This window comes from Acartia tonsa, chromosome 12 (assembly GCF_053477335.1).
Source record: "Acartia tonsa isolate MP-2025a chromosome 12, ASM5347733v1, whole genome shotgun sequence".
Classification (NCBI taxonomy): domain Eukaryota; kingdom Metazoa; phylum Arthropoda; class Copepoda; order Calanoida; family Acartiidae; genus Acartia; species Acartia tonsa.
Genome location: NC_137271.1, coordinates 27,380,304 through 27,405,412, shown reverse-complemented (window position 1 = coordinate 27,405,412; position 25,109 = coordinate 27,380,304). Strand labels below are relative to the sequence as shown.

Below are 25,109 nucleotides of genomic sequence, written 5' to 3'. Positions count from 1 at the left end.
TGGTAATGATTATAGAGTTGCTACGGTTTCAAAATCGTACCTAACCACTAAAGGAATCACCATGCAAAGTTTGAAATCGATAGGACAATTCTAACATGCCTAAATTAACGAAAAAAAGCTATCCATCTGTGACGGACGGAAGTACGGACCGACCCTAATTATAGAAAAGCTTCGCTTTAAAAAAAAAACACATATTTAGTTACTTTGATATTTGGGATACTTATCCCCTATGTATAAAATTTTCTCCGCCTATTTCCTGGAACTTACGATGGATTATAATATGCGTAATCGGTAAAATGGGCCGCAATGACCCGTTTTCTCTGTTTCACCGCACACACCCACACACACGCCCACTTCCAAACAACTTCCTCTTTCCTCAAATAACGGAGCAGGAAATATTGGGGGTGGGAAATATAAAGGGGGAGGCGGAATAATAATACAGGTAAGGAAGTAAAAGGGAATGAAAAATAGGGGAGGTTATGGGGAAGGGGAAATAACTTTATCAAGATTCTCCCAAAGTTCCGTTTATTTTCTTAGTATCAAAAATTCTTTAAATCCACGAACATTAAATAGTGATAACAAATTTTAATGGATTATAAATATAAAATAACGTGATAAGATTTGAAATATGATAATATAATACAATAAGGAAAAAAGTTAGTTAAAATGAAGTTATTAAGTTTTTTGTTATTGTTAGTTTTAGTGAATTCTTCTTGTGCTAGATCTAGTACTTTGCCTAATAGTCGAGGTAATTATCAAACTTAATAAAAAATGATTATTGAGATAAAAAGTTGTATTTCTGTATCTAAAAATGGTTACAATTACAGAAAGGGGGAGATAGGTTGTGCTAAAATTTCGTAAAGGTGTGAGTTTTAAGGCTTAAAACAGTAGTAGAATGATAAAATTTATGTTAACCTTAAAAAAATTGTCTATAGTTCTTTTCAATAAGAAATACACATATTTAGTGAATATTATCTTTCTACTACTGTTTTTAAGCCTTAAAACGCAAACTTTTACGAAATTTTAGCAAAACCTACCTCCCCTTTATAATTTTTTTATGGTTTAAAGGTCTTAACAAAACTTTTACTAATGAAAATCTTTGAAATCTATTTTGAAAAGTATAAAAGTGCCATATTCATTGTTATTTTAAATTTAATTATTGGTGGCTATTCCTTACTTGAGTATAATTACAATATATTTTTAGTTGTGGAAAAGCTAGGAACCCAAGAGTTGCATGTGAATGGGACAGGACAACTCTCTTGTCGGTCAAACAGACCATGGTTCATGTGTGTGTGGGAGGGTCCAAAAGGTAAACAATTCTTACTGCGCAGCTACTCTATATATAGAAAAAGTCTCTACTTGGTTGCCAGAGCTCCAATTTTCTAAAATTCTATTATCAAAATATTCAATTCTTATTTCCATACAGTATAACTAATGGATCTTTAATGTAATTATTATCAGAAATGTATGCTGCTATGCTTGCTAGCTATGGTCATAACTATCCTTGTTATGAAACTTTTACAATTTCGCCCCAATTTGTAGAGCCAACTTATTAATGATTTTAAATATAAAGTTTACTGTTTTGTTGTATTTACATTTAAATATCTAGAGATGATACTTAATTTAGTTTAAACGCAAGAATTGTCATGCTACCATGTTTTATTAACAATAAGAATTTGAAATATTTAAATAGAAAACCCATTCAAATAATGGTAAAATCCTATACTTGGCCAGTCGACCCCCGATCTACCTCCACCCTTAATTTCATTTTAAAAGAAAACACACTTTTGATCATTATATATTTGTATTAAATTAAAAACTAACAAAAGTATTTTGATTTGAAGTTTATTTTGCATTACAAACTGTACATGGCTAAAGCTCATCAGAGTTTGATCCCCGCATGGTTTAGGCCATCATTTAGGACTTACGGATCTACTGCAGTTCACAGTAAAATATTGCTGGTAAGCAATATTTCCAAAACTATATGAATTTTAAAGGCTGCTAGCTGCCAAACGGCTAAACGTACAGATCATGCCCGCACACTGTTTTAAGCGGCATAAAACGGCCTACAAATAATCTGGAATAGCCATAAATCAATCATGCATAATTATCTCGCAGTGCAGAGAAATGCGCGAAAAAGACCTATTTTACGCGTTTTTTATTCAGTGCATAAATTGGATCTTGACTATTCCAGATTATTTGTAGGCCTTCTTATGCGACTTAAAATGGTGTGCGGGTATGATCTGTACGTTCAGCCGTTTGGCAGCTAGCAGCCATTAAAATTCATAGATTTTTGGAAATATTGCTTACCAGCAATATTTTACCGTGAACTGGAGTAGATCCGGAGATACTATCAACAAGATTTATTAAAAAGGGGATTGTGATTGTCCAAGTATCAAAATTTGGGCTTCTAACCCAAGCCACCAAAAACACATTTCAAATGTCTATTTTTAATGTGCAATAAAAATTCTTAATTAATAAATTTATTTTAAGTGCTTATTGTAATAGTAGGAGCTAAATGGGGAAGGGAGTTTCATTTGTAGAAAACTATTTATAACAGTCAATTTTCACTGGCGTAAACTTTAATTTTCTTTTTCTTCAGTTTCTTTCTATCCCTAATAATTTTTAATGAATGACGTTTTCATTTGTTTTTCTATAATTTTGTTTTTGCCATTTGCCATAAATGATTTTACGAGTTATTTACTTGGAATATTTAAAGGGTTTAAATTTCAAATAATTTTTGGTAATTGTTTATTGTTTTTTTTATTATAACAACAATTCATTTTTTTCATGGTAATTAAATATTCATTTCTTAAGTTAAAGTTATTATAAAATCTTTCAAGGAGAAATAAGGAGCTTTAGTGTAAAGGAGATCTAAATCGGTTCAGCGATTAGAGATTACTTACCTTGCAGACTAACAGAAAAACAAAGACAAGAAGTTTTTATGAACACTTTTAATTAATTTTATTAACCTTTTCTCTTTTTTGCAGGGATTCGAGTTTGCGGTCTACATGGACATAGCTCTCTGTGTGATACAATTGACAGGAATATTTATATTTGGAAAAACATACATGATAAAAGTAGCTTCGCTACTTAAATATTTCTCGAATGCAACTGCTCTATATTCAAAGTTTTTAATAATAAAATAGTTTCGTTTAAACCTTTGCCTTTTCAATCCTACTTTTCAAAATTGTGCCTGCATTCAATTCCGTACATGTATTTAATCATCAAAACTGCATATTATTAAAACAGCACAAAATGTTCTTTACTTTGGGCCTTTTTAGTCACCATATCTTATTTATTTGTCATTCTGTCTGTTTGTGAATATGAAACATTATGCGGATGTAACTACACACCTTATTATATATGGTCAAGAAATTTTCAAAATACAGTATGTTCAAAATAAAATTAATTTTTGCTTTTATTTTAAAAAAGTATAGTTATAAAAAAGTGGGGTTTTAGAATCAATGACATTTGATCTAAGTTTACTATCATACTTAAGATTTAGAATGATAGTTTTGTCAGCATTATGTCCATCATTTCTAGTGATATAATATCAAGACATAAAAAACTAAAATCTATGCCAAGAAAAGTTTGCAGCCATTAGTTTGCAATTGTTTGGGCACCCTATGGGCCTATTTGTACCCAATGTATAAAATAATCAGGGAGGAGTAGGACTACGATTTTTTTGGGGGATGCTCTTGATCTAAAGCCCACACTTACTCCCAATATTTACATGCACATGAAACAAAGTTCAGATAATTTTAACGTCCATTGTCCTATCCCTGTGGATATACATACAAGGTGCATATTTGATGTATATAAATGCAAAGAATTACATAAGGTTTCTGGATGGGCACATGCAGGGATAGAATAATGGACGACAAATTTATCTTTCATCCAAATGCCTAAAATCCATAATCTAAAAGAGGTGTAAGGAGATAACATAATAATTATCTTTTTTCAACACTTTATTTTAGAATTACCCCCCCTCCCCCCCCTATAAGATTTTAGCCAACCCAATAATGAAAGGTCAACTTTTACCCCCACGGGGCCCTTTTCTATTAATCTTTTGCCCTTTAATTATTAGCAGAACTTCTACTGATTAACTTTTGATAAACCTAATTTGTCTCTAAGAAGTAGAAAAGTCTTTAATAAAACTGTAGAATATACATATTATTCCTATTTACGATTTAGTACTGGTTTGATTAAGCGGATTCTAACGGAGAAAATATCCTAATGACTCTTTTGAAATTTGATATAGCACGCCTTTTATAAAAGGATTAAATATAGTGTTAATACTTTTGTACCTAAATCTTTGCTATTTTATTTATCTAATTTTGGCATGATATTTTAATGTCCTTATTAGGATAGCGTTACATTTTGAAAAATTTTTATTAGATACAATTTAACGTAAATACTAGATAAATTAGCTCTTTTCTGAATAGTATGTTGTTAATTTGTAAGTCCTTTTTTATTGCTATAAAAATGGTAATAAATAGCTGACGTATTTTTTTTATGGGGAGTAAAAATTTTGTTCACGCCACCGTTTTAAACTTTGTTGGAGTGCATTGACACTTTTTATAGAAAAAATTATCATGTAGAGTTTTGCTGATTAGTATTGACACCAATTATCATATAGAATCTACATATAGCAAGTAGGAGATAATTAACAAAGTAATTTAATAAGAAATTGGTCACCGATAAATTGCCTTTTAACAGAATTGGAGAGGAAAATGGCGGTTTAATAAATCTACACCTCTTTCTTTCTTCCCCCACTTCCCCCCGTCACCCATTATTTGTTTTAGATGTGATATTCTATTATACAAAGTAGTAAGCATTTTTGTCTTATAGGTCCAGGGAAGGTTTTTTAATTATTTCGGGGGAGGATATCCTCCACATTAATTGCCCCTGGAGGCTTCTAGGCGCTAGCCGCTAGTAGCATACAAAGAAAATCTGTTTTAGGCAAATTAGAAATAACAATATTGATCAATTTATTAAATAGTTTTAGCTTTAAGATACCAGAAGATCAAATATGTTTCTGTCTTTTATAATAAGTCTTCTTTAGGTATCATATCTTTGATCTAATAATCATATTTATAAACTAAATGAAAGCTTAAAATTTTATGGGCTTAATAAATTTCGCAAAACTTTTTATGGGAAAAATAGGAAAGAGCAATTAGAGAGATTGTAAAATTATGATAGATGTTATTAAAGTATTAAATTTTACGTCTGTCTATTTATATCCGGAAATGGTACTAATTCTTTAAAAGATTTTGAAGGTAGATAAAATATATTCCTTTGGAGATTTATTTGAAATTATTTAGATTCAAATAAAAGAATGTGTTAACATTAGAAATAATTGTGTGCATTTAGACTTCATTTAAATATTTTTATTAAATCAATATTAGATGGCTTTTTAGCGTTTCATAATTTAAGAGAGATAGGATCAATTTTTGTAACTTACTTTGACGCAGTGACGGACATACTCAATTCAAAGAGTAGCTATGCTTCTAGAAATTATCTATCAAAAAGTGTATTGTTTGTTTTAAATTAAAAAGATTTTTTTCAGTGATGCTGATTTTATAAAAAAATGGCAAAACTAGATAATTAAAACTTATTTGCCAACAGAAATTAACAAATAAAGTTTTAAATTGAAGCAATGGGTTACTTCTAGCTAAGGTTTTAGCTTAAATATTATTTTTATTGTGTAATTTATGTTTTATGTCAATTTTCTGATATTACCCCGTCCAAACTGTCGGTCATTCTATTGACATACAATTTGATTAGTGTATTTCGATCAATTATTGACCATATTCATGTTAATTATGGTCGTACCTGACATATAATATACAAAACAATATTCTAATGATTATCAATTCATACTTATGATGATATGATAAGAAAATTAAATTTTGACAGGGAAGTAGGTAAACTTATAAAATTTTCTTGATGGAACAACCACTTTGGATTTTTTGTTTCTTTTGTTTACCTGGAACTGCATTTATTTAGATATTTCCAAATTTTTCAATGCAATTTTTATTCATCAACTTTTTCCCAACTTTGTTTTTCGCTTTCATTCAAGTTTTTTTGTAGCACAGATGCTCTATATCTGAAATATGTCCTTTTGTAGAATAAAGTATGCTAACAAAATGGAATATACTTAGATGCTATACAATTTATACGTCTGAATTTTAACCAAAAACAAACAAAAAAACTAACTTGGAAACCAGACTATCATTGACTGCTTTTCTGTTGCATATTTTGTTGTGTTATACATTATTTTAACCTTTAATGTATAGTTTTCATAATATATGTCATGTATTCTGTGTTGCGCGGCTTATAAACATAACTGTTCTAGTGTTTTTATAATGCAAAGTTTAGTAGAAAAAAGGAATTGGATGGCGGGCAAGTTAAGTAGTTCCGATTATGATTAGAAAAGCTTTTTTTTCAACATAAATGTAAACAAGGATGGCTAATTCTATATATAAATAGTAAAACAGAGAAACAAACTTTAAGATAAATAAATAGACTGACGGAAAAGTTTTTTTTCTAGAAAAGATGCTTACTATCTAGAAATTTCAGACTTATCTCCTAATCCTGTAGCAGCCAATTAAATAATGTTTCCTTGAAATCTGGCCTATTTAACCCCATGATGCATGACATTATGGAAAGACGGTCAAATTGAGTTATATAGAAGATGCCCATAAGGCAAGGGAATCTTCACTTCAAATTTAAGATGTCAATCCAAATACCAACAAAAAAATCACATTTACACCAGAGTATTTGTAATTACAAAGATGCTTCGCTTCTAAAAAACAGTTGCATATACAATATTTTGTGAGCTTTATACCTATTGATAAAATGTCCATCAGTTTTATGCTTTAATGGTGAATTTTTTGAGTAAGTTCTTCTATTTATTTTCATTATAAGCAATCAATGTAGAAACGGAGGTGAATTACATACGGACATACTCTAGTTTTAGAATATGCTGCGATAATAATGCTATATTTATTTTGATAGTTTCTTTAAATAATTATATTAAGAAATAATATAATTAAAGGGGGAAGTGTAATTATTTGTACACTTGTGTGCATTAATTAGGAATTAAGGGGTGGGTTAATAATTTATTTACCCCCCAAAACATAGGTTTTATATTTTTATAGCCAATTAACGATGAATTCTTTTGACATAATACTTAATTATAAAATGCTATATTAGGTAGATATTAGAGGGAAAAATAGGTTGTAATATGATTTACCTATCCTTCCCCCCTTCATGCCTGATATTTATATAAACAATGGGGGTGAGAGGGGGTTCCCAATGTCACATGATATGATTATACTAGGTGTGTTTTCACATCCGCATAATTGTATTATCTGCATACAGGCACAATAGTAAATAAATATGAAAGTGTTTAATATTTTATGTGATGTTGTAATAATATGCAGTTCTTATGACAGCTTTGTAGATTATTATAACCATGATTGTCCTATCCCTTCAAAAATTTGCTATTTGCAATTCGGTAAAATGATTGCATCCCTCGCATGTGGTTGGTTAAGTCTAATCTTATTCAAAAATAATTAGATACATCCCCCTCTTATCTTATTCGTGTATTTACACAAAACGGCTGTAAATTGATTTAGCATATTTTTTAGAATATTTTTATAATATAATCTTCGCCGTTACATAGGTTATCAAATGTTAGTTATAACAATCTATTTTCATTTGGATTGTTATTGTCATGAACACAATTAACCTTGTTGATTTAAAAATAATTAAAATTAGGCAATATTGTGTGAACATTTTATAAAACTAAATTGCATTAGAGGTGTGTGTTTGTGTCCCATGACAAAGGGTTAAATATTCACGGCAGGGGGGGGGGGAGATTAATACAATCAAAAATACCGGGGTATAAAGGGTTAATCTGGCTGATTAGTAAACCTAGTATCTCCCCCCCCCCCCCCCCCCCCTGCTCTATCTATCCATCTAGTACTTCCCGTAAACCTATGATTTGATTAGTATTAGTATCGCAACTCCTCTATAAGTCCCTATGTATGTAACGCTATGGAAAAGAGGGTATTATAGACATGCACGAATGGAATTCTTTGGAATTCCACTGACCAATAAACATCGTTGTCTCAACCATGACACTTTGGTTGAGTTTGACTTCCGAATTAGCGGGAAGTTCACGAGATCTGTTGGCGAACATACAAACCCCCAATACCAGGAACCATCAAGTTTCAACAGCAGGTTTGAATATAGATTTATTGATGAAATTATTTCAAAGTCCTGAAATTACAAAATCAATTAGTTCATAATTCCAGTTATTTATAACCACGTAATCTTAATTGCTTTTTAAAAATCATTTTTCTCTACGATTAAGAATCTTTGGAAACTTTGGCTTTAAAGGAAAATTATTTGGTTTAATAAATCATTGTTAAATGCAAAAATAAAGGCACATAAAAATTACTAAAACATATATTAATCATAATTAAGTTCATGCTTAGCTGGCTAAAGCCTTTTTAAAACTACATATAATCGTCCTATACACCATTCTTCCTAATAAAATTAACAAATTCTACCTGAAGTTCTTATGGTTTCAAATCCCTGGTATACTAGGGTCGTTCACACACTATGAGACCAATGATAGGCCCAATTTTGTTCTCCGAAATCTTCACACACTCATATCTCATTCAAAAGTAACGAACGTGCGCATCAAAATATACAAACAATCCATGCCGCGTCACATTATCAAAGGAAAGCCAAAAAAGACGACATTTGCGCTTAGTTTTAGGATAATGATAAGGAATTAATTTCGAACTTGATAAACACAAAGCTTCCTCGAAAAGAGGTTAAGACAATCGTATGTGGCCGTCTGTCTAAGAATTTAATGGAGGAAATGAGGAAATCTAGGCTGCTATGAAAGATAGATGACTGAATGAAATTATTCTCGTTCAATGGGCATATATACTCTTAAACTCACTTTGTTATTCAATGTTTTTGAAAGCTTTAACCTGGAAATTATGATTTATTTTCTGTGCTTCGCTTTTAATGAAAGTTGTAATCCTTGATAGATTAGAATTTAGAAATAAGATAAGGTATCATAACATTAAAAATAAACAAAAAACATTAATTTAGAGGAAGTTCCAACATTAAATCCGTAAAAATACATGGAAAAGACAATGGATGATAATTGAATATTTAGTCTAACTTTAATAATTATTAGTGTTATTTTAATATCAAACAGTTTTTGTTATTTTAACTTTATATATAATCTCATGATGTTTGTATATTGTATAAGATATGGTTAAGCTATAACCATGGTAAATTAATCTCATTCATTTTGATATAAGTTAAATTTATAAGAGTTCCAAATATAATTAATGGTTACAGAATAAGTCTGACACCGAACGGACTGGAGTGCTCATTGAACATCACTGCTGTTAGCATTACCGACCATGGCATGTGGAGCTGTATTTTAAGGTAAAGTATATATTCTTACTCATTATACAGAAGGCGGTGGGTTCAAAACTCAGCATAAAAATCTTTTTTTTTGTAAAAAGAGCACCTTTGGGTTAAGCCCATGGAGGCTAAAGGCGAGGCTTCAAGTTAACTAAACACCTAGCTTTAAACTGATTCCAGGTGATACAGGAATATTACAATTATTTTACTCGCCATTGCCCACTGCCTGTCTATCAGATAACTGCACTAAACAGTTGTGGAATTCAAGAAATTGTGAATAAAAGGAATTGTATCTATACATGTAAGCAAATATCTAGAACATTGCTATTGTACAAAATCCCTTATTTTGTCATTGTTCACAAAGACATCAAATCATTTGTAAAGGAAAGGGGGAGGAAAGTAGATTTATTTTATATTACTGCTTTTTAACGTTATTCTAAAAACATCATTTTTCTTTTGATAGAGAACAAAAGTTAGTTATTTTTGGCCAGTTTAATTAAAAGTGTTTAGGGAAAATTTCTTGGTTATGAATTCTCCAAAAAAGTAGTCGGGGGTATACACAACACACTGATAAAATAATTAAGTTTACTGAGCTATGTATTGTAATGTCTACATAACATCTTGCATTTCATACCATCTACCCAGAGAGGGATGGAGCAATGCCAGTGTAGCTTATTCATAAACATTTTACACCCTAAAAGGTTTTTCTTAAAAGTAAAAAAGCAAAATTGTATACTGAAGACATTGGGGGAGGAGAATATAATTTTGTCTCCACTCTCCTATCCCTAAATTCTTGCTATTAACCACATAATTTTGTAGTAAATACTTATCTTACATTTTATCCTTTGTTTTATTAGAGTATAAAATTACAATTTGATGGAAAAAATGTCTTATTCCATTACAAGCTCTGTTTCTTTGGAGGCTACTCTACTGCAAGTATTGCTTGTCAGACATAAGCCAGCTGCCCTAATATTAAGCTTATTACTTAAATAAGATCAATTAGATATATAGCCTCTTTACTGTTTAGGGTGTATATTTTAAAACCTAGTTTGCATCTTTTGGTTTAGTTAAATCAAGAAAGCAAAAAAGACGGGGGATGGATTGACTAATATTATTGGTGTTCCACTAGAAATATAAGTTTTCTTACCAATATTTCATATTTAGATTAACTAAGGTGAAGAATAAAAGTTTAGATAATATTCAGGGATGGGATAGTTTTATTCAACTTCTCCCAATTTTTAAATATGAAATTGAGCCTTTGGTATCTTGTTAATGTTTTAGTAAAGAAAGGGTTGTAGATTAATATTGTCCTTTCCCTCCCTGGGTAATATTGCATTAAGTTTATTAATTATCTGGAATTATTGAAAGCTAAAGTTAAATGTAGGCAAACTTTACTCATGTCTGTTGATTTTATATAGGGATATACCAACTGAGGCAAAATTATTTTCGAGGAAAATGATAAATTAATAATTAATCTACAGGACGTTTCCCCAAAATTTGTACGGCTATATAAGGCAGAATTTCTTATACAAGAATTATTATATTACCAATTGTGCTATACCTGTATCCTGGAAGGCAAATGAACTTTATAATTAGGAAACATTACTTGGAAAAATTTAGATTAAGCTTTTTTACAATTCAATGAACTCTTGTTAATTTATGCAAATTGTGTCAGTCCTGTAGCAAAGTAAATTTATAAATGACCCATTTTTGTAAGTCTGTCTGTAACACACCCATTTTTTGTTCTATCTGCATATAATTCTAGTATTACTTTTTTATACCAATCTTTTGTTTTGACTTTTAACAGAGGGGACCATGGACTGTAAAACATACTGCACCCAAAGTTTTTCATAAACACGTTTTCTTATTTATTGGTTTAAAATCTTTTGGTACCCTCTTTAAATTTTGATTAATTGGTTTAAACTAGCAGTGTAAAATTTTTTTTGACAACTAATGTTATTAATCTTAAGAAGTGGTAATGTTGTTCACACACCTTTTATTCTGCAAATTCATCAATCCTATTTTTCTTTTAAAAGCTTTGCGACGATTGTGCATAGAAGTCCATGACATAGATTGAAAAAAGATATAATTAATTTTGTTGTATTTAGTGAGGAGGAGAGCTATAATGCTGTGAAGAAAACTATATCAGTTCATGTCTATCAACCTTCTGTTGTACAATTACTACCAAAACAAGAGTGAGTCATTCAAACTATTTTTTACCATACAAATCGTTTTTTATAAGCTTAGTTTTCAGAAAGTTTTTTTTTAATATACCCTGTTTCCCGTACTTTCGTTTAGTTTGATTTTTTGTGTTATGGCCAATTGTAGCCCTGATTTAAATACTATAATTCATTCAGCAGAGATAATTTCTTAAACTTTTATTAAGTATGGATTTTCAATTTTTCATGCAATCATGCATAACTTTATAATCTATATAGATAGATTGACTTTGAGTATCCCAAAATTCAGTATTTTTTCCTTTTTACTATTCTTATAAAGTTTTTAGCGAATGTTTATACATATAACTTTCTTTAAAAGTCCATCTACTCTTTTTACGTCACAGCTATTAAGTTGTTTATTGCTACATTACTAAATAACCAACTCGGCAATGTTCATTTTTAACAATAAAATTAATTTTAAGATTGTCGATATCCGAGGGTGAAGTAGCAGAGTTGACATGTAAAAGCGACCAAGTCTATCCGGTGCCTACCATCAGCTGGGAAACTGATAGGGTAAGTTTGATAGAATTGTCCCTCTAATTTAAAACTAAAGTAAATTATATTATAATGTTGGCTACAGAATACTTAATTGTGCCTTTTTTCCTAGGAACTTCATGGAAGCTTGGAAATTCATACAGACCTAGGGCGGACAGATTCTCATCTGATGGTTATTGAATCCACTGCTAAATATACAGCAAACATCAGGAAATTATAGTTAAAATAAAGTTGTATTTAAGTTCTATTTAGTATGAAAAAGGTCGTGATTCAGTCTAATTATTACTTTTGTTCTCGTGTATAGGGATGAAATATTGCCATGGTATTGTTTTTGTATTGACTAAAGTATTCTGATGAAAAGGGATAAGATACAACAAAAACAACGTCTTGATCAAACATAAAATATTATACCTGAATTTCTAACTAAATATTACTAAATATTTTGAACTCTGGCCTGAGTATGCCAGTTATCATTTCTATCATCAACAATATCAAAACCTAAAAGTAAGGCAAATTCTAATTCTTAAATTTCTAATGCATTTATATAGAAAAATTTATTTTTGCATTTATTTATATATTATGTTTAGTTTATTCGAAATTAAATAGGTTAGTATTAGGAATAGGTATAATTTCATTTAAATCAATCATTAAATGTGGGAAGAAAATGTTATCACATTCTTAAAAATTCAGAAAGGACATTAATATTTTGACTTTAGATGAAGTTATAAGTAAATATTTTTTTGGTTGCCAAATCCCTGATAATTAGGAAAATAATTCCCAAAATTTAATTTTATTTGTGGCAAGCTATTATCCTGATGTCAGCTCTAGAGAGACTCAACTCAAATACAAGATTACACTAATTATGAATTCTGTCTCCAAATCTATTTAGACCCCTTTGCCCACCCTTTCACAGTCTGTCTGAAGGTAAAATAAGTGGAAAGAAAGATTGAAAAGCATGTTTTATTTATAATAACTACTTTTAAATTTAGATTTTCATTTTTATTGCACTGTATTTAGGTTAGGTTAAGTAAAGGTTAGAAGAGCCTCATAAGAATTGTACTCCATATGAATTTATTCGCTGCAGGGCTAGAAAATAGTTTGCCACAAATTGAAAATAATGGGGAGGGGTGGGGTTGTTCTGTGATTAAGAGATAGGACGGGTTTTTCAAATAAAATTCATGCAAAAAAAACCTGTTTTAAATTCAAGAAGAGTGTGCTTTCTAAAGCTATAGCTGTACCAAAATCTCTATTGATATTTAAATTATTTCATTAGTAGAGTAAGATATACACGAGAATACTATTATGCAACTCTAAGATTAAATAACTAAGTGTTATAAACTAATTTTAATCTCATAAGGGGAGGGGTGTAAAGAGGTTTTTACGTACACCCCTCTTTAGAATTAGAAATTAGGGTACTACCCCCCCCCCCCTCACATCTCCCCCCTTTACTATAGAGCATTTAACAGTCTAACTTCATATATTTTAACCCAGAATGCAGAAAATGTTTAGATATAGCTGAAAACTACAATCAAATGCTTTTATTAAGTCCAATTTCAAATAAATAGAAATGAGACTAAGCTTTAGTCGAAATTTTCTGTAAGGTTTGATTTAACTAGCTGATTTTTTTACTTTCTCTAACTGAAAAATGTATTTATGAAATACATAAAAATACATTGAGTGTTCTACTTTTTCTTGATATACGCAAACTTTTTTTACATTTTCCATAGATTTACTTGGAAACTTTTCTAATAAATTTAAACATCTGTTGGATTAGCTTACAGAAAAAAAGATAAATGTTATTTATTGATGGGAGCTAAGAAAATATTAAGATATAAATATTAGGAATTACACCAATTTATCATCCATTGTCATATCTCTGAAGATCCCTGATTATTAACCCTGAGAAAGAGTTGTTTGTCTAGGTCAAAAATTTCCAAGTGCCTATCCTTAATTAAAATTTGATGCATACCTTTTCTACATCTACTCTACTACACATGATGCAAGTTTTAAACTCAAAAAAGAATTTTCTCGAGTTCCGCTTTATTAATAAAGATGGATCTGACAATTAAGGACATCATTTCGTAGAAATTGTCATAGGATAAGTAAATATAAAAGACATTTACTTAACTGTGGTCAACTTTAAAATACACAATAATTTTTGAAAAAATCTAATATATTTTTTAGAGAAGATTATATTAAATTTATGGGCTCAAAATTGATGGAGCTTTATTTGAGTAGACCCAATATGTAAACCTATTTGACCCATTTTTTTGCCCACTAAATGCATTTTTTTCTGCAATTTTCTTTTGTCTATTCAAAACACATTGGGATAGAAAAATGGTTGAACGGAAAATCGGTTGACCTTGAAAATACCCTCCTGTTGAACCCCGATTTCTATAGGTTATAATGGAGGGTTTATACATATATTGGCATTCTAAGAAAGCTTAATTGTCTAGTTTTTTCGTCGATATTATTACAATAAAAAATATCACCCTTTAACGCTTTTTGGATAATTGATTTGCTCTTTTGTAGGTACGAAAAGTCACAAAAGCATAACAAACTATACTACATACTAAAGTAATACCATATCTGGCTGTCCGCTAAGATTTCGTAAACTGTACTGGCCCTTCTACAATTTTTAGGAGTTACAAAGGAATTTATTTTAGCCATCTTATTCTGTAGTATATATGTTGTCCTAATAATATTGTTGGGGGAAAGGATAATTCGTATTCATGAAACGTAAATAAAGCTAACCAAACTAAAGTATTCATACATATTATAAACAAGGATGACAACATACAAGCGAATTATCTAAGGGAAGCACCAATTTTAACTATGATTATTGCTAACAGAGATGATGGTTCAATTTTCTCGTGTACTTCAATTCAAATTGACGGAAATAATACAATATTTAACACTGACACCAGGTAAATATTATTTTAGTTATTTTTAGTGGTAATGAACTATGCCTATTATTGCCATACTATAGTAAAATTGTACTGGTCCTTTTCATTTTCATGGTGTTAGAGATTTGCTCATGTGAAGGGAGAAAGATATGAAAACTGAAAAAACTCAAATAATGACATATAATACGATTGCTTTCTTTATTGATTAAGCTTATATGCAAATAGTGTAGAAATGCAAGAATTTCTTCCTAATAATAATCATTTTTACTGGTGAAAAATTTTAAAGCTTTTTCAGTTTCTATGTACCTATCAATGACTTTACTTTGAAGTTGTCCTAAAAATAATGGACAATGCAAAAATTGTGACTCTTAGTTTTGTGTGGTGTACATTCAAAAACGCTTATTGTTTCATATTCGCAAAAATACATAATAAAAAAATAATAAGACACGTGTTTCAAAAAAATTGGGACAATTGTTGCTGTTTTAATAAAGTGAGGTTGTGCGAATTTCATAATGTAAACAATCAGTGGAAGTGAATGCCCACCTTATTCCGCAAGTAAAAGTTTATTTTTGCAATGCTAATGTTTGGTTATTAACAAATCTTATATAACTGTCTTCACTCTCTTTTTGTTTAATTGAATAAGAGTTTTATAATAGTAGTTATATCCATAAGTAGCTCTTTAATAACACAAAACTAGATATAAGAGAAAAAAATTAACATTTAACTTCACAATAAAAATTTATACAGACAATTTTGAAGCCTAATTATCAAAAGTAATGAAAGGAAATTTTCCCCCTTCATTAATAATATTTATAGAAAACATAGAGGGGAGGGTAATATCGTGCACTACTGTTTCTCTTTAAATTATCTCTCTCCTTTAGAATAATAACTTAATAGTTAGTCATACACTGATGAAAATGGAAGATTTTCTGAAATTTCCACACTTTAGCAAAGTTTAAAGGAAAGAGACAAATATTTCAACATAATAATAACAGAAAAATGCAATATTGTTATAGAATTTTAACTATATTTTACAAAATTTACATAGCTCTTCTTTAGGAAATATACAAAGACAATATATTCATTTTGAAACCATGCAAACATTTTTTCTCCAATTAAATAAATGCTTCCAAAGGCGAAATTTAACATTAAGTTGAAAGGAGGGTAGATCTAATTCTGTCTCCTTATAATTATATGCCAACAATGGCAGGATTTAAACTAAAAGTAATAGGTGTGGATGTAGAGGAATTTTGTTGTCACACTGTATTAAGGAGAAGGCTAACTTTATTTCAATGGTCGTATCCCTGTATATCCCTGTAGTATGGTCATAAATCAGATTATTTCTGAAATTCTGACCCTATCATTTGCTTTTCAGAGATGCAGGGATAGGATAATGGATGTGAAGTTATTCTTCCTCCCAGCAATCTTAAATTATTCTTTGAGAAGCTTGTAAATATGTAGATTAAGTAAATATTAGATTATATTAATAACCATTGTCCTTTACCTCCCTGTTTGGTTTCTATTTAAGAGTGTCCAATTACATACGCAAAAGAATCTGTTTTTTTTTATTTCACAGATTTTAAATTCTAAAATCTTTAAACTTAAGTATAATTTTATTCGGTAATATACATCACGTCTTGCAGCTGTCTATAATAATGAAAATTTTGGCCGTAGAATACTTTAAATACGAATAAATTTGGAAGCAAATAGTTTTTATTCACATGATATTCCTTATTTGTAAAAGTAGCAATATCAAATTGATATTTTTGCTTGAATGTTTGAAAATTGAATTATGTGAATGTGAAATATATCAAAGAATTATGCAGAGTTGGAAACCGCACTCATATTTTACATTGTGTAGGGATATTTTATCTAAAGAAAAGTTATTTGGCCTTAAACTTTTCCACAATTATTTTTAGAATAGAAAACTAATAGCATTATAAAACTCACAAATTTTGACACAGAAATGTATCTTTATTTGAAAGAAAAATGTACTTCTTTGCATTTTTCTAAACTAAATCATAGTTACTGTATTACAATTTACTTTTCTGATATTTTTAAAAAACCCACTAAAAGGAATAATAGTCAATTATTTTTCTTCTCTTTCTCTATCCCTTATATATTCATATTGAATTATATGTGAAAATCATATATTTTGCAATTTAACAAGGATAGCAATATTCAAAACTTCCAAACCATGTTTATCTATTATTTAATGAAAATTTATAGAATCCCTTTCTCTATATCTATCCACCTCATTTTTCTATATTATCAACTAATACTAATACTATTGAGTACATGTTTATATTTTATGTTAAAACAGAGATGACAACATTAAAACAACAATTTGTTATTTAGAAAACTTGTACTAAAAGTAGTTCCCGCCAACCCTGTCCACAGCCTACTCTTCAAACAGTCTGGATATATCTCCATTGGTTTTATCAGCATGATCTCCTTGTTGGTCATCATGATTATCATCACAATCATTGTATTCCATCAGAGAAGGTCTGGCTGCTGTTCCAGGTACAGTTGACTCCAGTTTAAGACAATTGAAGCCTTTTATAGTGCTTGTAAAAAAATGTCGTCATATGTCGTCCAATGATAGGCTAACAATACACAGACTAACTTACCAATAGTAGGTCAGTTTGGCGTCATTTTTTATAGGCATTATAAAAAGTTTCATGACAATGTCAATGTTCTAGAATACTATTTAAATTAATATCCAAATTTAAATAATTGTTCTTATATACCTAATGAAAGCATATTTTTAAGGTCTGAAAAATCAGTAAATATTCCCCCTGGTCAACATATTGAGAAAATGGATCTTCTACAAAAGGTATGGAATGTTTATTCATTCATGTTGTATAAGATCTCTAAACTGACAAACTTATTTAGCAGTATTAACACACAGTGGGTTATAATCCAAATATGAGCACACTTATATTAGCAAATATAATTTATATTTTTAGAACATGTCTAAAAGAGACGACAGTAGCCCAGGTTCTAAGACCTCAACCTTGCAGGTTTCTGAGAGCCTTGCCTCCAAGGAAAAGGACTACACAAGTATTCTGGACACCTCATCCAGAGAAAGTGGAATCAGCTCAGGTAAAAAAGGCAGACAGACACAGACCGACATGTGTGGTTTGAAGAGTAACTATGCTTCTCTATAATAGCGGGACAAAATGTCTCAAAAATCAGCGATGTGGCGTCATGAAAATGAGTGATTATCCATCTCATTTTTTGGGGTTTTCTTTCCCACTCCTCCTCTCATCTCCCTCAATTTATGACGTCACATGGCTGATTTTTGAGAAACTTTGTCCCGCTGCACTCTAAATACTAATTTCAAGTATAAACATTTTTGACAACGAGACTTGTGTCTGTCCTTCCTTATCTTATTACGTCTATCGGTAATGCTGTCTTCTGTTCGGTTCTCTCTACAGTAAAAATACACAAATTCTCATCCTTTTAGGATATTCTCTTTACCCCTTATCTTATCTCTCCTTCTCTCTCACTTTAATTTTCCTCCTTCGCATTCTCCTTCTCTCCCTCTCTTATCTTAACTTCCCTGTTTTACATAACAGAATTATCATTATTTTTAAAAGCGAAGCTTTTCTATAATTAGGGTCGGTCCGTCCGTCCGTCCGTCCGTACGTCCGTCCGAGATAGATAGCTTTTATTCGTTAATTTAGGCATGTTAGAATTGTCCTATCGATTTCAAACTTTGCATGATGATTCCTGTAGTAGTTGGGTACGATTTAGAAAGCGTAGCAACTCTATAATCATTACCAGAATGTCCATACGTCCATTTTAAACATGTTGATTTTTCTACTTTTTTAACAACAAATTTTCAAGTGTTTTAATTATCCGTTTGATCTGATTTTTGGTATATTGATTCCTGGGACAACAAAGAACAATATTATAAGCGAAGCAACTTTATAATCAAGTCCAAAAATGTAAGTATGTCCATAAACATTATTCTGTTTTAAGCAGTTTTTCAACAAATTTACCTACAATTTTGATTCGACATTTATACATTCATGTTCCGATTTTTCAGTTCAGATACTATACAAGTGTTAATGTCCGTTTGTCCTACCGTTTCAGTGCTTCGCTTTTATGGATGTTGTCATCCTTGTTTTAATGATAAAAGCTATTATTTCTGCTCTACTTAAAGACATTTATGTACTTGTTGATCAAGAATTCGCGATAAAATTAAATTAGAATTAAGTACCTTTAATGACAATCTATTTATTTAAGACTTATTTATTACTCAAAGGGACAAATGCGATTTTCTTTGCTGACAAAATATAATGAAAACTAAATTCTTAAATTTATATTTTGTAATTTAGTTTGAATATTAGTGCTAGACTTAAGTTTACATAGAAATTACATCCTTCTGCATACTTCTAAGGCTGACCTAGCGAGGCATTTCGTAAAATGCTGTGCTCTCATTGGTGGAAAGTTGGCTCACCCCGATTTGCGCATTATTGAAATGATTTAAAGATCCAGCTCTGGAAAATTTCAAATTATATATGAAGTTTAAAATGGAAATTTAATAATGTAATACATAATACGAGCATATAAACGGAAGCTCAAAAGTTTCCTTTTAAAAATATTTATAGCCATTAAATTCGATCCTAGACAAGAGGGAGAAAAAGTTATTTTAGTCAAAATACAATTCACGATAAATAGGTGTTTATGGGAACTTACAAAACTTATTTTATTACAAAATTCATTAGGGTAATATTGACAGTAATAAGAAGCTTGCTGTATATTTCATAAAACAAAAAAACTGCAATTCAGTATTAATATATTAGTGTCTGGGCCCCTAGCCTTTAGACTAAAATCCTTTTGACCACCACTGGACGAGTAGCTATAAATTCCCTGAATAGTAGAGTCCATTTGGTTTAGCAGTTACCAAGATCTTATGCTTCTGATAGACAGTCATTGTTCTACTTTGTATTATAGATGTAAAGTGATATTTCACCAACTATTTATATATTGTATTTACGTTGAAATAGGGAATTCTTTGAATAAATTGATCAAGAATTAGAATCTCATTTATCGAAGATTAGATAATCAGCATCTCATTTAGTAGTGGTGCAGCTACTCTATAACTAGAGTATATATTAGATATAAAACTATTTTCTAGGACATTGATGAATTCTTGACAATTGCAATTCATATTTCTAAATATTGTCGTTGCAATTAAGGATATAATATTTTCTGTATTTATATCCTTTTTAAAAGTATGTAATATCTATTAGATTGGCTGTCGGACGTACGTACAGTCATACCCTAATTATAGAGTAGCTATGCTACAAAGAAGAATAACAATAACCAAATATTTAGATGTATCAGATTGTTCTGCCAAAGTATCTGACCTGACCCAAGGAGCCTACACAATTTCCGGTCAATCTACGCTACAGGTAGATATACGTTTCTAGTAGGAATTTCAATATTTTTAGATGGGAACTCCATATTAAATTTTTTTGTTGTTATATCAACACAAGATAGAAGCTATTTTCAATTTTGTACTATGTAATATACAGTGTGTTTTTTTTTATGAGAACTTTTTTGAAAGCAATTTTACCCCACTTATAGTTATCAGAATTTAATGATTAATGGCTTATTTTCTTCGTTTTTTAAGGCAATTAATAGAACAACAAAAAAATATTTCAGCTTTTATTTAAAAAGTACAGTAAAATCTAAAATTCAAAACATCTAAAAATGGTTTTAGCGCATTTTTCTTATGCTCAAATAATCAACCTTTTGCAAGAATGGCTGCTAAACACTTCAAAGTTGAGATATAGAGCTAAAAATGTATACAGATACTATTAGGGACATGTACTAGAACATATCAAAGTTTGAAGGTCATATCTCAACCAGGGAGGGAGTACTGGCTCCCAAAGTCGACTACAGAAAATCCATTTTTTTAAGAAAAATGCGCTAAAACCATTTTTATATGTTGACACCTAAGTTTTGAAATTTAGATTTTACTGTACTTTTTAAATAAAAACTGAAATATTTTTTTGTTGTTCTATTAATTGCCTTAAAAAACAAAGAAAATAAGCCATTGATCATTAAATTCTGATAACTATAAGTGGGGTAAAATTGCTTTCAAAAAAGTTCTCATAAAAAAAACACACTGTATCTTGATTATTAAACTTAATATAAATATTTTTAGGAAAACGTTGGTAGATCAAATGAAATTTTAGAAACTCATTTTCCCGTCATGGACACTCTGCTTTGGTGTAACAGTTCAACGGTTGGTGGTTCTAGTCCCGGTGTAAACTGCAACGGCGGCTGTCAGTCAAACGCCTGTGGCTACAACGCAGCCACGCCAATAGTTTCTAAAAGTAATAATACAGGAAAGGATTTAATTTAAAAAATTCTTCTAATTTTCAAAATTTTATATTGACATACATAAAATTACTTTTACATTACATTAAAATTTTTTAAATTACAATATTTTTACAAAAAATATTTGATTTAATTATTGAAACTCAAATGATTTGAAATAAAACCTGAGTAAAACTTTAGTATCAGCCAGAAATCCAGTTTGGTACAGCCACACACTTCCTTATGATTCTAAGGTAACACTTTTTACATGATTTATTGTTATTTGCTATTGTCCTTGACCTGCTTTAACTTTGACCTGTTCAAATTCTATCTATCTATCCATCAATTTTTTAATATCTTTCTTTTCATCCATTTTTATATATTCATCATTCTTTTAAAATTATCCAGCAATTTCATTTTTTATCTTTTTAACTGTGCAAATCTTTCTAGGATTGTCTACGAGTAGAGGAGGAGCCTGGGGGTATGACGCCACTCCTAAACAGTCTGGTGGACCCTGGTCACTGTGGGGGAGACCCTCAAGGGGCTGCAGCAGCCCACTATGCTACTATGGCTGGGTATCAAAGATATAGGTGTCATGCTAGAAGCAGGTATAGAAACATGTACATAGAATGTTATTAGTATATTAATTGATATGGACTTATATACACGCAGATAGATAGCAAGAGAAGCAAGACATAAAATAATCATACATACTTAACAAAGTTAGAATTTAAGGCATTAGAATAAGAAAATGCGACTAATGGTAAGTTTATTGAATACAAGTAGACTATAATACTCATTGGTTGTATATGAATTGAATCATTTTAAAATCATATTATTTTAGGGAAAATTACACTAATCTGAATATACACCGCTCAACGCCCTCCCCTCACCCCCACCAATACAACTCTAGCACCCTGCACAGAGCAGACAACCGGCCAGACAAACACTCCAACAGCTCCGGGGTGGCAAAATGTCTAAATTTCAACCTCGCTCCACCACAAAATTACCACCACAATTTGTCGGCGGCTAGTTTTAACAGCTGCAACTGTGAAGCTGTTAACTCGGCAGCTGTCAATGGCGGTTGTCACAGCTGTTGGGCGGCTAAAGCAGCTTGTAGTTATGAGTATAATGGAGAACAGCATAATGATAGCTTTAATACAAGGTATGGTTATATTTTATTATTTGCTTAGGACAAGTATATCTAAAAATCAAACAGCAATAACAAGCAAAGGATAGTTATTTATCGCATCGTATTATAAACAGATATAAAAATGTACAATTATAAGATTAAAACCAATTTTGTTAGCCCTGATATGCAGAATGTATATTTTTATATTCGTAGAAAACTTGATATAATGCGATAAGATGTTTAGTATGGCTTAGAAACATGCGTTTAAATCTAAGTACTATAACAATAAAATAATAGCAGCTTTGTATTAATAGCAGTCTTCAGTGTTGATTTACTCTAGATAATTTAATGCTAATGGATTCAGCCGGGAAATTATCTTTATTTGTCAAGTGATTAAAAAAGTGATATTTAAATTTTTTCCTTTCTTCAGTATACACCACCCAACCCAAGAGCAGTATCGAGATGCAGAGTTAATAATTGGAAACCCAAGCACAGCAAGATTCAAGAAAGTAATTGGTGGTGGAAATGCGACGACAAGTAGCAAAAACAAGAACTATAATTCCCCACACACTACGGAGGAGGAAACACTACTGCACTCCAGCGGTTATTTTGGAGTTGCAACTGTTGATGTGATACCTAATTTTCAAAACAATAATGACATAAGTGAAAATAATGTAATAAACCAAACGAACAATGACTTAAATTTTACTAATAATGAAATTAACGAACACGAAAATGAAAATACTAAATCTAGTGATTCTAATAGAAATGTTAAAGGTTCACAAAAACTGTTTTCTTGTGAACAAGATTGTTTCACAGAACAGTGAAAGAAAAAACACTTTTCCCAGATCGAAAAACATTAATTTTGCCATCATTGTTGGAAATAGTCATATAATATAAATCAACAACAGGATGATTCTAAAAATCTTATTAAAAAGAAGTGTAGATAATTCAAAATTTTGCAACCTACTTTGCCGCTATTTTATCTCCTCCTTATATGCCAGGTTGTTTAATTTATCAATTATTTGCCTTCCAAATGGTAAAATTTAAAATTATCTGAACAAGTTAGACTTTGAAATAGGTGAAAATAAAAAACTAAATAATTAATAATATATATTCATTCAAATAGTAGCTTAGCTACCTTCTTAATGATTTTAATATATCTACATTCTACTAAATTAAAAATACTTCTTAAATCAGAGTTTTATTTAAAATAAAAGACTGCGCATAAAAAAATGTGTGAAATCAAATATTTATGTGTGATTTTTTTGAATAGTCCCCCTCCCCCCTTATGATTTTTGTTACAGGAAATCTAGTCAAATTAAATGTCTAAAAAGGTGTTTGTGAAGAATTCAAATCCTATATTGTTATTCTTAAAAGTACTTGATAACATTTCCTTACAGTTATAAATTTTTCTAAATGAAATTTAGTTACTCTGAAATAATGATCTCATTGATAAAGTATTAATTTATTTGCATTTTTTTCTCTTTTAAAGAAGAAGCTCAGTATTTTCTCTAAAAAGAGGGTCTCAAAATGTGTTTGGATTCAAAATTTAGAAAAAAATTTCCTCCTGTAAAAATGCCTCATAAAACACTACTATTTTACTTTATAAATGTGTCAAAATCTTAAAAATCGTTTTTCTTTAGGTAAAACATTTCTTTAAATCATTAAATTTTATATGAGTACAAAAAATGTATAAAAGAGTTTTTTCTCTTTAAATTGTTAATATGTAAATTTATTAAGAATTGTTAAAATAATAGAATTGTATTATTGAAAATAATAATAAATTAAAATTTGAATACAAAGATCCTTAGATAAAATATATCTTTATGAATGTAAAATGTTTTAAATTGTTTTTCCTTCAGCATGGCTATTCTTTAAGTCACTTGTGCCAGTATGTATAAGTATAAACGGTAAAGTTTCCTCTATTGCTGTAAAGGAAGTATCGGGTTTGAGACTAGAACGACCAACTTATAATACTAAAGACGTTGAAAAAGTAACAAAAGATGCAATGTCAAGCTCGTGACATCATCGTAAGAAAAGAAATTTTCTAACTGACAAGTGAATAACACTAAATTAATCTGAATCTCAAAATCCCAATTCGTTTTCAAATTATCCAAGAAAAACTTTTCACTCATAAATTGGGCTTAGAATTGATTTATCTTCTATTATCCTACCCTTGTGTAATAGTCATCTTACTTTGAGTTCATGGCGCTGATTGTCGGAAGTTCTGTGTGTCTCATTTTATTCTCTCAGAGCCAGTAGGCTCATCAGCTGTAATGAAGAGTTGTTTATATAAACCAACTAAAATATAAGTTCTAGTAAATATGCAAAATTTCTTATACGTATATTTTATCTGGAGAAAAACTATTTAGCTTCTACGTTTAAAATATTGGAATAAACTAATCCCTAAAGTCTTACGTTGATTTAATTACAAAATTGGACGGGTTGTTTATCTATTTTTTAAAAATAAGAATATGGAAACACCAGAAGAAAAGTTTGTGTACATATATCAAGAGTTATGATTCAGGGAATTAGAAATATGAAAATGGA

At 30.1% G+C, this 25,109-nt stretch overlaps 1 protein-coding gene across 2 annotated transcripts; it reads left to right on the top strand.

Moving 5' to 3' along the window:
• The first annotated feature begins 538 nt into the window (after positions 1 to 538).
• Positions 539 to 24,397, top strand: LOC145333783 (uncharacterized). 2 transcript variants are annotated; one of them, XM_080179018.1, is made up of 17 exons: positions 539 to 748; positions 1,205 to 1,309; positions 2,991 to 3,045; positions 9,397 to 9,486; positions 11,574 to 11,660; positions 12,107 to 12,197; positions 12,292 to 12,389; positions 15,032 to 15,106; positions 17,444 to 17,608; positions 17,858 to 17,921; positions 18,055 to 18,190; positions 20,435 to 20,511; positions 21,270 to 21,441; positions 21,626 to 21,678; positions 21,875 to 22,032; positions 22,269 to 22,589; positions 22,987 to 24,397. In XM_080179018.1, the coding sequence occupies exons 1-17, from the start codon at positions 667 to 669 to the stop codon at positions 23,381 to 23,383; spliced, it is 2,226 nt and encodes a 741-aa protein (XP_080035144.1). In that variant the 5' UTR covers positions 539 to 666; the 3' UTR covers positions 23,384 to 24,397. The 2 variants fall into 2 exon arrangements, with proteins under 2 accessions (XP_080035144.1, XP_080035142.1); XM_080179016.1 differs by having other exon boundaries at positions 21,270 to 21,453.
• Positions 24,398 to 25,109: the final 712 nt, after the last annotated feature.